Below are 13,337 nucleotides of genomic sequence, written 5' to 3'. Positions count from 1 at the left end.
GTTTCAGGACTATCTGCCGGTTGAATTGCCTTTTGTAAAGACACACAACTTGACTGCAGTTACAGCATCATCATGTTCTTGCTGGGTAAGAAATATTTTATAACAAAGGAATGGGTGGTTTTTTATTTAGCTGTGAACAGATCTAGCTTGGCATTGTTGTTCTGTTTTATTATCAGTTACTTCCCAGCTGTGCACTTATTGAGCACTCATAGCAGAGATCAGTGATGCCAGGAAAGAAAGTGGCTGTGAATCTCAAGAATTTATAAATCTGTTTAACAGCCAGATTTTAAGAAAAGAAAAAGGAGGAAAACAGAAGATCAACTCTTCACTGGATAAATATCTCCTCAGTGCCACTTTTTTATTCATGTTCCTCCCAAAGTTGTGGAACAGCCAGACAATGAGTAAAAGGGCAGAAAAGAAACAGGAGACTGATTTTTAAAAGTAAGGAGGATATACATTTTTAAATTTTGATACAAAAATGTCTCTTCAGTGAGTGCTGTACTTTTTATTCATCCTCTTCCTAGGTGAGAGTCTAAATAGAAACTTTTAAAAATAAGGTTGATAAAAATCTGGGCATGTATATTTTCTTCCTCGTTCATTATGTCAATGAGAAAAGTATAACCTCCATTTTGAGCAGTCTGGGATTTCTTCTCCTATATAACTCATCATTCAAGAACATGTGCCCAAACGACTCTATTTGTTGGCTTTTAAATTATTGCCTTACATGTGTTACATCCAGATATAACACTTAATTGGTCTGCTTCAGAGTTTATATGTAGCAAATGATTACAGCATGATAATAATTAATAATATTGCTTTACATTTTAATAAGAATACATTTTGTCCATTTTTCCTTCTCCCCATCCCCCCAGAACCATGGCATACATATACTTCCTGTGGAAATCTGTCAGCCAATGAACTTGCAGGAAGCACAGAGCAATTCTCAAAGCAAGGTATTATGAACATTCATAATTAAACTAGTTTGCTGGAAAAGAAGTGTTAGATTTTGCTGATTGTCAAAGTATGTGCATAAACCATTTGTAGTAACACTAATTAAAGAAGTCAATGCTGTTCAGTGTGTGTCTTTTGTTGATGCAAACATCAATTGCCAAAAATCTCTAGAGTAGGCCTACAGCTGATCCCATGTGTTGCATTTCATTTCTTTTCCCTTCCTTATGAGTTGTATCTCATTATCATTGTTCCAGAACGTCCCAGAAATCAAAGGTATCAAAGCAGGCTTGCTTTAGGCATGTGCTATGTATATATATATTTTAGGTGGTTAAAGATGTTAAAGATTGATTAAAAAAATAGTTTTTACCTTCATTCAGTATAAGATCATGAGTGAAGTATGGACTTCAATAAGAAAGGAAAATAAATGTGTCCTCCCATTAAATATAGATGGTCTATATTCCCAGGTATTCTTTGAATATTTGAGATATCCATACTAGACAAGAAAAGACTGCAACATTAGTTCTGGAAGCTGTTTCATACTCTTGTGAGTGAAAAAGCTGAGTAGCCATGGGTTGCTCCAATATACAGATCAATACATCCTCATAATGGGATCATACGGGGAAACACCACATTTTCAGAAAAATACAAAAACAGGGCTATTTTTGGGCAGTAATGCACAGGAACAGAGTTCCAGCTGGCTTCCGAGTTGGTCACACCTACAACCTCCCCCCCCTTGGGTTTCCCAGGCTCTTTTCAATCTGCGGGGCGCCTGGAGAAGCCAAGCTGATCCAGGGAGGGAAGGCAGTTTAAACTTCCTCCCCTCCTCAGGTTCCCCAGGTGCCCCACAGCTGCAGGGCACCTGGGGAAGCTGATCCAGAAACTGCTTTCCTTCCCTTGGGTTCCCCATGCCCGCCTCAAGCCGTGGGGCACCTGGAGAAGCTGATACTAGGAGGGAGCTGTGCTGTCAGGGGTGTGGCCTAATATGCTAATTAGTTTCTGCTGTTGGGTGTGGCCTATTATGCTAATGAGTTGTTTTCCTTCCCTTGGGTTCCCCATGCCCCCCTCAAGCCGTGGGGCACCTGGGGAAGCTGATACTAGGAGGGAGCTGTGCTGTCAGGGGTGTGGCCTAATATGCTAATTAGTTTCTGCTGTTGGGTGTGGCCTATTATGCTAATGAGTTCCCACTGGGCTTTTTCTACAAAAAACCGCCTGCAAAAACTTGAAAAATGTAGTTTAAAAAACATGGAGCAGATAGACATCCCCCTAAGAACAGAGTCTGGGCGGCATTTGGAGTTGCCAAATCAACCAAAATGGCACAAACACTAAAGCAGGGAAGTCAAATAGCAGCGGGAGGATGGGGATATGGCAGAACAGAGGAAAGAGGGTGCAGTAAATTGTGGTTGGAAAACAGTGAAAGCAGCAGCAGACAGAAGGGAGGGAAGGAAATGGACCAGGATACAGCAGGGAAGGGAAGTGGAAAAAGTGGCCAGGCAGCAGCCAAGAGACAGGATTTTGAGGTTGGAATGGAGACAGAAGAAACCGTAAGGGGACAGGGAAATAGCAACTGCTAGAACAGTTGGATGGGCAGGAGAAAACATTTAGGAAGCATCTTGGGTTAGCTAAAGCAACTCAAAATGCCACCTGAAAATCAGTGCGGCAGGCATCATCTCATTGCTATGGTTTTCCATGTTGTTGTACAGTGTTTGCCCATGAGAACATATAATTTCTTCTCCTGGATTATTGTTCAGAGGCTGCACTATTTATTACCTAGACTTCTTCATCAGCTGCCATTGCAACGACTTTCTACATTATTTGGCTGTATGTTCGAAATTCAAGTGACCTGCACATTAGATATTTCCCCAAATCTTTATGCAGTCAATGATATCTCTGTCTAGTACATTTTATCTCGCCCTCTCTTCAGGAAGTTCAGTGCAGTGTATGTGATTCTCCCTTCCCCATTTATCCTCACAACAGCCTTCTGAGGTAGGTTAGGCTAAGAAAAAGTGATTAGTCCAAGGATACTCAGAGAGTTTCATGGAACAGTGGAGATTTGAACTTGGGTCTCCCATAACTACTACACTGCATCGGCACACTGATAGATGAATACAATAGCAGCATGAGACCAGAATGTATTTCCTCATTGTCACATTATTAGTTTTTTTAATTTACTTTTTATTGTATATTTTCAAAACCACAACACAGATGAAGAAAACAAAACCAAAGATTACTATATCAGAAGTATAGCATAAATTAATGAGATGAACATATGATATAAATCTAAAACAACGCATATTGATTTGTCAATTTCATTAAGATATGAATTACCACAGACATAGATCATCAATCACATTAGTGATTCCAGCTTGTTTTACTAAGTATTCCATAATGGGAAACCAAGTTGTAACAAAGTTGGATGAGGAAATCTGAGAATCAAGACAGGATAAGTTGTCAGTTATTTTTGCCATAATGTATTGGCAGGTCCCATAGTTTTTTGTGCCATAATGATAAATCTGGGATTAATGTACTCTCCCAGCATGAGGCTATTCACATTATAAATTTTGACTGGTTTTTGGCACAAATTCTGGTGGCGTTTTCATCTAATTTTTTATACAGAGCCATTTGAACTCTATACCTCTGAACTTCTCTAATGTTTTTGTAACTATTCATCTGCTGAACAGCTAAGGCCAGACAGAACATTTGTGTTGGATGCTAGAAATTCTGGGCATCTTAAAAACAACAAGAGTAAAGTTTAAGTGGAAGAGAACATTATTTTACTAGATTAAATTTTGCTGTGTAGTGCGGTATTGATCTGAAGTTGTTGTTTGAAGAGTATGCCCCTCCCATTTTTTTACATTACTTATATTCCATCTATACACTATACAATTTCACAATTCATGTAGTTGTGGCACTGATGAACACCTAACCAATATGTAGCTTGTCAGTAAAATTGGCCTTCATGCCAGAGAAATGAAAAGGAGCAAATATCACACTGAAATAAAAGAATATCTATGGAATTGCTGGTCAGTTAGCCAAACATCTGTTCCAAGTAAATTAGTAGGAAAAAAATAGAACAAAGTTTGAGTCCAGGGGTACCTTTAAGACCAACAAATTTTAATTCTGGGTATAAGCTTTTGTGTGCATGCACACTTCTTCAAATAGATTCAAATATATTCTCTTGGTGGCCCCTTTTCTCACTTCCCCAATATATTCAATTATATATGAAGGCCGCAGAGGATCTCTCTCTCTTTTTTTAGAGGCAGAGGCCCAGATTTTAATCCTTAGAGACAGGCAGCCTGCCTTGAAGATTGGAAAGATAAAGGCTGAGAAGTAAAGATTCCTGTCTGTGGTATATTTATTGTACATATGTATGTATGTATCTATGTATGTATGTAATGGAACAGTCTGCTTCACCCCTAATATCTGTGTGATTTAGTTTGGTCCTATTGGGTGGAGCTCTTGTTTTCAGTGTCCAGTTTTGTACATTAGCTGAAGTTGTTGGTTGTTGGACTTGTCTCCTTGCAAATAAATGGCTGGTGTTTTGAGCCAGCTTGTCTCTGCTGAATGGACCTGAGAACAGGTGCCTGAGTGAGTACTATAACCTGGGAACCCACAGCCAAATGTGGACATTACGTGGTGTCAGACGTTGGCCTGTATTTCCTTTGAATCTCCAGCACTGAACAGGAAGGTTCCAGATTGCATCCCTCGTAACACAGTGGAGCATTTCAAGCCTCCATCAGACTTACCCTCTGTGGGAAATTCTGGGGAGAAATGGAGGAGATGGAAACAGAAGTTGAAACTGTAAAAGAGGCTGAGGATTACAAAAGTGCAGTATTGTTTCACTGCATTAGGGTTGCCAGGTCAGATTCCTGTGATGTCAGTTCCAGGTCAAAGGTCAAGTGATGTCATTTCCCAAGCTCCACCCCCTTCCTATGATGTCACTTCCAGCACACTGCACCAAAACCAAGTAAATAAATAAATAAATGGAAAAGTTGAGATCAGCAGTTGTTGCCAGCTTTGAGTTGGGATACACCTGGAGGTTTGGGGGATGAACTCGGGCAGGTTGCTTTTAAAGGAAGCATCTTGCATAACAAAACACTTGCAGATATGTAACTTAGCTCTCTGAATCCTAGCCACAATTTAAAAAAGATGATTGTGATTCTTCTGTATGAAGGCGAATTTGTGATTTTGGGGGTTTTTTTTGGTAGAGTGTTCAGTTTCAGATTCTTCAGCCTTTCTGTTGTATATTTTGCATAGTGTGAAGGACTGGTGATCTTTTTCTAGGGCCTAACATGCATACTTCTTTGTTTTTATTATAATGCATATGGTCTCATACAGTCAAAATTAAGCTTATTGAATCTTCAGAGGAAGAGGTGGGTTTGGGGGAGTTTCCTGAAAGTGACATCACCTGAACCTAAAATTATCTGTACTTTTTGGAATTTAAACAGTAGTGTGAAAGAAAGCCTCCAGCAAAGATCTGGAGCAAGATAGATTTTTTCCTGCTCCACTGCTTTGAAGCAGAGGAACAAAACAGAAAAGGGAGAGAAAATTAAAGGAGGCTTATGTTATCTTGATACTTATAAAAAAAAAGCACCTGGTTGGTATCTTGGGGAGAGGCTACAGCAGCTACCCTGTGAGTTTGGAGCCTCTCCATCAAACCCCCTCCCCTCCAGCCTCCAGAATATACCCTATGTTTTCACCATTGACTTCAATGGCCCATAGGATATAATGGGGGCAAATTTTGGTGGCAATTAGGCGGCAAGCCAATTCAGATCAGAGAATCTGAATCGGCCTGCAGCAGCCCGAAAGGGGTCTGAATGGGCCATTTTTGGGGGTGCATTCGGTTCGGACGAACTGAATGCACATCCCTATTGAAGATGTCAGGAAAAACTTGCCTGGGAAGAAGATGTTTACTATCCTAGATGAAAAGCATGGCTATTGGCAGGTAAAACTAGACAAAGAATCAGCAGAAGTGTGTAACTTTAACACCCCATGGGGAAGATAGCACTTTAACAGACTCCCTTTTGGTATTTGGTTAGCAAGTGAAGTATTTCAGCTGAAAAATTATGAATGTTTTGGTGACATCCAAGGTGTCCATATTATTTCAGATGGCATGACCTTTGCAGCACCAAAGAGGAACATGAGATCATTTTAAAGCATGTTCTTCAGAGAGCACGACAAAAAGGGTGTACAGTTTAACAAGGATAAGATACAGTTCCTGGTAGAAGAGGTCAAGTATAGGAGTCATGTGTTTTCTAAAGATGGCATCAGACCAGATGATGACAAAGTAGAAGCTATCAACAAAATGTCCCCACCTGTGGACAAGAAAGTCCACCTGTGGACAAGAAAGGCCTACTATACAATACCTGGTCCAATATATACCAAATTAATCAAGTCTGACTGCACCTCTGGGAGCCCTGTCAAAAAATGATACACTGTGGCAATGGGGCCCTGAACAGCAGGAAGCCATAAACAGTCTAAAATAAGCCATCACAACTGCTCCAGTATTCTGATACTTTGATCCAGGAGAACAATTGGAGGTACAGGCAGATGTGTCCAAAGACAGTTGGGGAACATGCCTGTTTCAACAGAAGCAACCTATTGCTTATGCTTCAAGAACACTGACATGGGCCGAGGAAAACTATGAACAAATTGAAAAAGATCTTCTAGCAATTCATTTTGCCATGACTAAATTCCACCAGTACATGTTTGGTGCTCAAGTGATAGTTCAGTCAGACCACAAACTCCTGGAAGCAATTTTTGCCAAGCCTACTGGAAAGGCTCCAGCACGACTACAAAGGATGCTGTTACAGTTCCAAAAATATGACATCCAGATCGCTTACACTAAGGGTGAAGACATGCAGGTGGCAGACACCCTTTTCAGAGCTACTACGCTCCCTCTGCCCTCTACACCTGATCCCATTTATGAGGACAAAGTAATTTACAGTTTGGCGGATACTGAACCACTTGGTGATTCCTTGCTAAAGTAGCTGCAAGGCCACACAAGGACAGACCTCTCAGACCCCTGCATCTTCATGGATGGCCACATCAGCAAAAGCAAGTTAAACCAGATCTTAGACATTATTGGCCTCTTAGGGATCAAATCAGGATTGAAAATGACTTACTCATGATTGGCCCTAAAATATTGATTCCCCAAGGTGCATAGGCTCACATGCTAGCCCTGCTTCACTCTCCCCATCAAGGTATGCAGAGATCGAAAGCACAGGCTCCTCAAATCATGTACTGGCCTAACATGAATGCTCACATAAGAGCAATGGGTTGAATATTGTGGGCCATGTCAGGAATTTCAGCCTAGCAACTGCAGGGAGCCAATGATCTCCCATGAGATCCCAGAATTGCCCTGGTTCAAGGTGGCAACTGACAGTTTTAACCTTCAATGGCCAGTCCTACCTTATAGATGTTGACTATTATTCTAAAGCAATGGTATTCCCAATAGTAATGTATGGCTGCGAGAGTTGGACTATAAGGAAGGCCGAGCGCTGAAGAATAGATTCTTTTGAACTATGGTGCTGGAGAAGACTCTTGAGAGTCCCTTGGACTGCAAGAAGATCAAATCAGTCAATCCTAAAAGAAATCAACCCTGACTATTCCCTGGAAGGCCAGATAATGAAACTGAAGCTCAAATACTTTGGCCACCAAATGAGAAGGGAGCACTCACTGGAGAAGACCCTGATGCTGGGAAAGATTGAAGGTCAAAGAAGATGGGGACGGCAAAGAATGAGATGGTTAGACAGTGTCATAGATGCAATGAACATGAAATTGAGCCAACTTCAGAGGACGGCGGAAGACAGGAACCTGGCGGGAGCTGGTCCATGGGGTTGCGAAGAGTCGGACTCGACTGTGCGACTGAACAACAACAACAAATTATTCCAAATACTATGAGGTTCTACTGCTACTTGACAAGACAGCTGATATGACTGTGGCCAAGATGAAAGCACTGTTCGCTCACCATGGTATTCCTAAAGAGCTCATTCGTGACTATGTCCCATTTGCGAGTTCGGTGATGAAACAATTTGCATCTGAATATGATATATCTATCACTCCAGTCCTGGCTATCCCCAATCCAATGGTCAAGCTGAATGCATGGTTCAAACACATGTTCAAAAAAGCTTTATTAGATGGTTCAGATCTTAATTTGCCTTACTCAATTTAAGGAAAATGCCTGTATGCCCCCGCACAGCTCCTTATGGGAAAGCTTTTACGCAGCAATCTACCAGCTACATTGGCAGCTTTAACACCCAGACTGCCATCTGTAGTTCCACAGAAGTTGAAGGTCCTTCAGTGTCAACAAAAGGCCTGCTATGACAAACAGGCCATGTCCCATCCACCCCTTCAAGAGGGGGAGAAGGTGCAGATACAGACCCATATGGGATGGGTTCCAGCATCAGTTACAGGAAAGAGGACTGAACCACATTCCTGTACTGTTGAAATGCTGAACGGAAACATGTATAGGAGGAACAGGAGACATTTGAGAAAAGATTGTTCCTCTGCACCTCCGGAATCTGCTGCTGTGCCTGATCATACTCTCAGAACAGGTCTCAGCTGATATTCTAGACCTGCCTGGAGAAGAGGATCATAGCACTCCAGATGTGCTCCCAGGGCCTGATGATGCCCCCCCCCAGCTGAAGGTGTATGAACAAAGAGTGGCGGGTGGCAGTGTTCCCTCTAAGCTGAGTTAGTGTGAGCTAGCTCACAGTTTTTTAGCCTCCGGCTCACACATTTTTGTCTTAGCCCGGGAAGGATGGCTACAGAGCAAACTAATTTATGCAACAGCCAAATCACTTGCTCACAACTTTGATGCCACTAGCTCACAAAGTAGAATTTTTGCTCACAAGATTTCACAGCTTAGAGGGAACATTGGCGGGTGGCCAGGTTGCCTTCTAGAATTAAGGACTATGTGATGGGTTAGCAGTAAAGGCGAACCCCAATGGTGAGTCAAGTGCTAGCAACTTCTAATTCCACATTTTTGTAATATTTGGGATGTACCAACCACACCAAAGTAAAGAAGGGGGAGGTGGTATATTTATTGTATATATGTGTGTGTGTAATGAAATAGTCTGCTCCAGGAGTCGTTTCGTAGAAAAAGAGCTAGGGGAACTCATTAGCATAACTCATTAGCATATGCCACACCCCCTGACACCAGGGGCACAGCGGTGGACCTGAAAGGCTGGTGGGAGTGCGAGGAAGCCCCGCCAAGGCCCTCCCTGGCCCCAGGCAGGCAGGGGTGGGGAGAGGCGGGGGGAAGCAACTTACCCTCCCTCTTCTCCTGCCTCCTCTGAGTGAGGCTGAATGAGGGCTGGAAGCGGGGAGGCTGGAAGCAGGGGGCGGGGCTTCATCGTGGGCCCCACCCCCTGCACCTCACCTGGGGGAACTGCGATCCCCCGCGATCCTCCCCGAAATGACCTCTGGTCTGCTCCTCCCCCAATATCTGTGTGATTGAGTTTGTTCCTATTGGGTAGAGCTCTTGTTTCTGTTTCCAGTTTTGTATGTAAGCTGAAGTTGTTGGTTGTTGGAGTTGTCTCCTTGCAAATAAACGGCTGAAGTTTTGAGCCAGCTTGTCTTTGCTGAATGGACCTGAGAACATGTACCTGAGTGAGTACTCTAACCTGGGAACCCACAGCCAAAGGGGGACATTACACCATCCACATGTGATGGTGAAGAACAAACATACCTACACACTTAGGACATAGGGATAAGACCAATCTTTAATGACAAAGAATTGGATCATCTCTCTGAGTGAAAGACCTGCTGAGTCATGATCCGATATCACTCAGACATCTCTCTCTCTCATATATCACTCAGACATCTCTCTCTCTCAGACTCTCATGAGTCTGCCCATCCATATATAAAAGCACATGTGCATTCTATTTTTAATCAAAACAATACACACACCCCACACACCCCTCTGCTTGAAGAAAGGAAGAAGAAGCTCATTTATCTGCCAATTTGTGTCTCCTTGTACCTGCTCTACAAGTGAAAATGTTAATGTCAGTTGAATGGACCTGCATTCTCCTATGTATCTGAAATAGGCAAAGGAGGATCTCTTGGGATGAGGAATGCAACCCCTGTGTATTTCATACTAGAGTGTGTGTAGGGGACAAGTGGGCAAATGTTTCCAGTTGAACTCAGTGGAAATGATTATCAAAATGATTTCCTTATATAGCTAGCTTTAATTCTGATATTAAATGCATGGTTTTAATATGACACGAGAACATCATCCAAAGTGGAATCTCTTGTTTGGTACTCCTCTAAAATGTTGCTTTAATCTATCAGTCTTTGGAGAATGCAGAATCTCCAGTATAGACCTTGAACTCTTTTCAACTATAAAAAGTTTCCCACCTTTTCAATGGAAGGGACAGCGCTGTGTGTGCAAAGGGATATGTAAGAGCTAACCTAATAGCATACATTCTTTTCCTTTGCAAATTTTGATTGTGAACCACATATTCTCTGAATAAGCTGTTGACTTTGAAAACTTTGAACAGTATGACTACAGAGGATTGCACTATAATTGTGTAAATTTTCACTGAATGCATGATATTCAGAATCAGCGTTCAAAATTGGGTAATTTTGAAGTAGAAATGTTTGCAATAGAATTTAGTAACTGTTCTATTCTTAATTCATATCAATCAAAATAGTTGTATTTCAAATTCTGATGTTCTCTAAATTCAATTCAAAAATTGAATATATAATCCTGAGGTCAAATTTTAACATCAAATTTCAAGATATGAAAATTTGTGAATTTTCAAATTTTAGGCCAAGGCCCAAATATTTCTCTTACCGCAGCTTTTAATTAAGAACTTCCATCATTTTTGTTGCTTTATGTTCTACTCTTTGCCTGATTATTGTTTTACCAATGTAATTTTAGACCTCTGTTATGTGCTTTTATTCCATGGCATGTTTTATTAGCTTGGCATGTTTGTATTTATTTATCTATTTTATTGACTTGGTTTGTTTTATTGATCTGTTTTTATTGACTTCTTTTTGGTGTCTTGGTCATTTTGGTTTGGTTTGTTGTTTTAGTTGGGTAGAGGCAGCATACAACATTTCTGAACAAATAATAAATCAAGATTACCTTTGTAGCTCTTCACAGCCTAGGGTCCTCATACTTACCAAACTGCATCTACCAACATGTGCCAGCTGTGTTCTTTAAACAGCCTTCTCTTTGCAGGGCCTTCTTTTAGGATTGTCCACATGACAACAGTTAGATCATAGGCTTTGTCTGTTGTAGGTCTAGGGATGCCATCCTCTGTGAGGATTTCGGAGGCAGGGACAAATGTGCTGGTGTTGCACTAGCATTTGACATCACTTCTGGAGAAAAAGTGGAAGTGATGTCATGACATCAGAGGCAACACTGTAGGGTTCACCAAAACTCTATGGTTAAACTGGAAGAGATGTCTTGACAAAAGGGGCAACACTCTAGGACCAAATTCTATGATTAAACCAGAAGTGATGTGTAGTGCTGGTGCACTTCATTTTTCCATTTGTTTCTCCCACCAGCTGTTGAGTCGCTGCCAGGCAATGGGGAGTGGGGATTGTCAGGAAGTCTCCTACTATAGTGGGATACCTGGCATCCCTAGGTAGTTCCAGTCCTTTGGAATGGCTTACCAAAGTGGGTTCAGAAGGTGCCTTCACTTCCTGCATTTATAGAATCATAGACATATAGATTTGGAAGAGGCCACACAGGCCATCTAGTCCAAGCCACTGCTTAATGCAGGATCAGTGTGAAGCGAGTGTTCATCCAGCACCTGCTTGAAGACTGCCTATGAGGGGGAGATCACCAACTCCCTAGGCAGCCAATTCTACTGCTGAAGTACTCTTAATGTAATCCCCACATATCCAGCCAGTTCCTTTCTTCCAATAATTTAAGCCCATTATTGCAAGTCCTATCCTCTGCTGCCAACAGGAACAGCTCCCTGCTCTCCTCTAAGTGACAGCCTTTCAAATACTTGTCCCCCCCCCAACCTCCTGTTCTCCATACTGAACGTTTCCAAGTCCCTCAGCCTTTCCTCATAGGGTTTGGTCTCCAGGGCCCCCGATCATTCTTGTTGCTCTCCTCTGTATGCGCTCCATTCTGTCCACATCCTCTTTGAAATGAGGCCTCCAGAACTGGACATAGTACTCCAGGTGTGACCTGACCAATGTAGTATACAGCAGGACTATGACATCTTAGTTCTTGTGGCCCTTTCTTACACTCCCAGGAAATGCTGATCACCACTTTGGGGTCAGGAAGCAATTTTTCTCCAGGCCAGTTTTGCTGGAGATCCTGGAGGTATTTTGTCATCTTCTGGGCATGGAACAGTGGTCACTGGGGGTGTGTGGGGGGAGGTATTTGTAAATTTCCTGCATTGTGTAGGGGGTTGACTAGATGACCCTGGAGATCCCTTCCAAGTCTATGATTCTCTGATCTTGTGCTTTAGATGTTATGCCTCTGTTAATACACCTCAAGACCGCATTACCCTTTTTTGCTTTTGCATCAGACTGACTGCTCAGATTTAGTTTACTGTATACCTATACCTCAAGATTTTGTTCACACACATTACTACCCGGAACTGTGTCCCCCATCCAGTATGCATGCTTCTCATTTTTGTTACCCAAATGTAGAACTAATTTATCCTTGTAGAACTACATCTTATTCACATCTGCCCACTTTTCCAGTGTGTTCAGATCTCACTGAATTCTATCTCTGTCTTCTGGTGTGTTTGCTACTCCCCTCAATTTGGTTCATCTGCAAATTTTATGTAGTCCTTCCACTCCCTCATCCAGATCATTTATAAAAAATATTGAAGATTACTAGGCCTAGAACTGAGTCCTTTGGAACCCTCCAATCAGATGAAATGCCATTGACAACTCCTCTGGGTGTGGTTCTCCAAAAAGTTCCCTACCACCTAACTATCCGAGAGTCCAGTCTGCAGTACTCCAGTTTAGCCATCAGATCATCTTGGGAAACCCTGTCAAAAACTTTACTGAAATCCAAGTAAATAATGTTGATGGTGTTCCCACATTCTAGTAACATAAGAACATAAGAGACGCCAATGTTGGATCAGGCCAAAGGCCCATCCAGTCCAACACTCTGTATCACACAGTGGCCAGAAATACCAGTGCCATCAGGAGGTCCACCAGTGGGGCCAGGACATTAGAAGCCCTCCCACTGTTGACCCCCCCCCCAAGCACCAAGAAGACAGAGCATCACTTGCCCCAGAGCCCTTATCTATACCTTGTGGCTAATAGCCACTGATAGACCTCTGCTCCATATGCTTATCTAATTCCCTTTTGAAGCTGTCCATGCTTGTAGCCACCACCACTTCCTGTGGCAGTGAATTCCATGTGTTAATCACTCTTTGGGTGAAGAAGTACTTTCTTTTATCCGT

General features: G+C 42.2%; 1 protein-coding gene across 1 annotated transcript in view; it reads left to right on the top strand.

Moving 5' to 3' along the window:
- The first annotated feature begins 5,806 nt into the window (after positions 1-5,806).
- The window catches only part of LOC107119842 (cytosolic phospholipase A2 epsilon-like), a 78,330-nt gene continuing 70,799 nt past the window's right edge, over positions 5,807-13,337 (top strand). The window contains exons 1-2 of the mRNA XM_015422456.1: positions 5,807-5,893; positions 6,540-6,884. Coding sequence (XP_015277942.1) covers positions 5,807-5,893; positions 6,540-6,884 — 432 coding nt within the window. The remainder of the gene's footprint in view (positions 5,894-6,539; positions 6,885-13,337) is intronic.

This window comes from Gekko japonicus, unplaced genomic scaffold, assembly GCF_001447785.1.
Source record: "Gekko japonicus isolate JY-2015 unplaced genomic scaffold, Gekko_japonicus_V1.1 scaffold1214, whole genome shotgun sequence".
NCBI lineage: Eukaryota > Metazoa > Chordata > Lepidosauria > Squamata > Gekkonidae > Gekko > Gekko japonicus.
The sequence above is the reverse complement of the archived record's forward strand: the minus strand, read 5'-3'. Positions and strand labels throughout refer to the sequence as shown.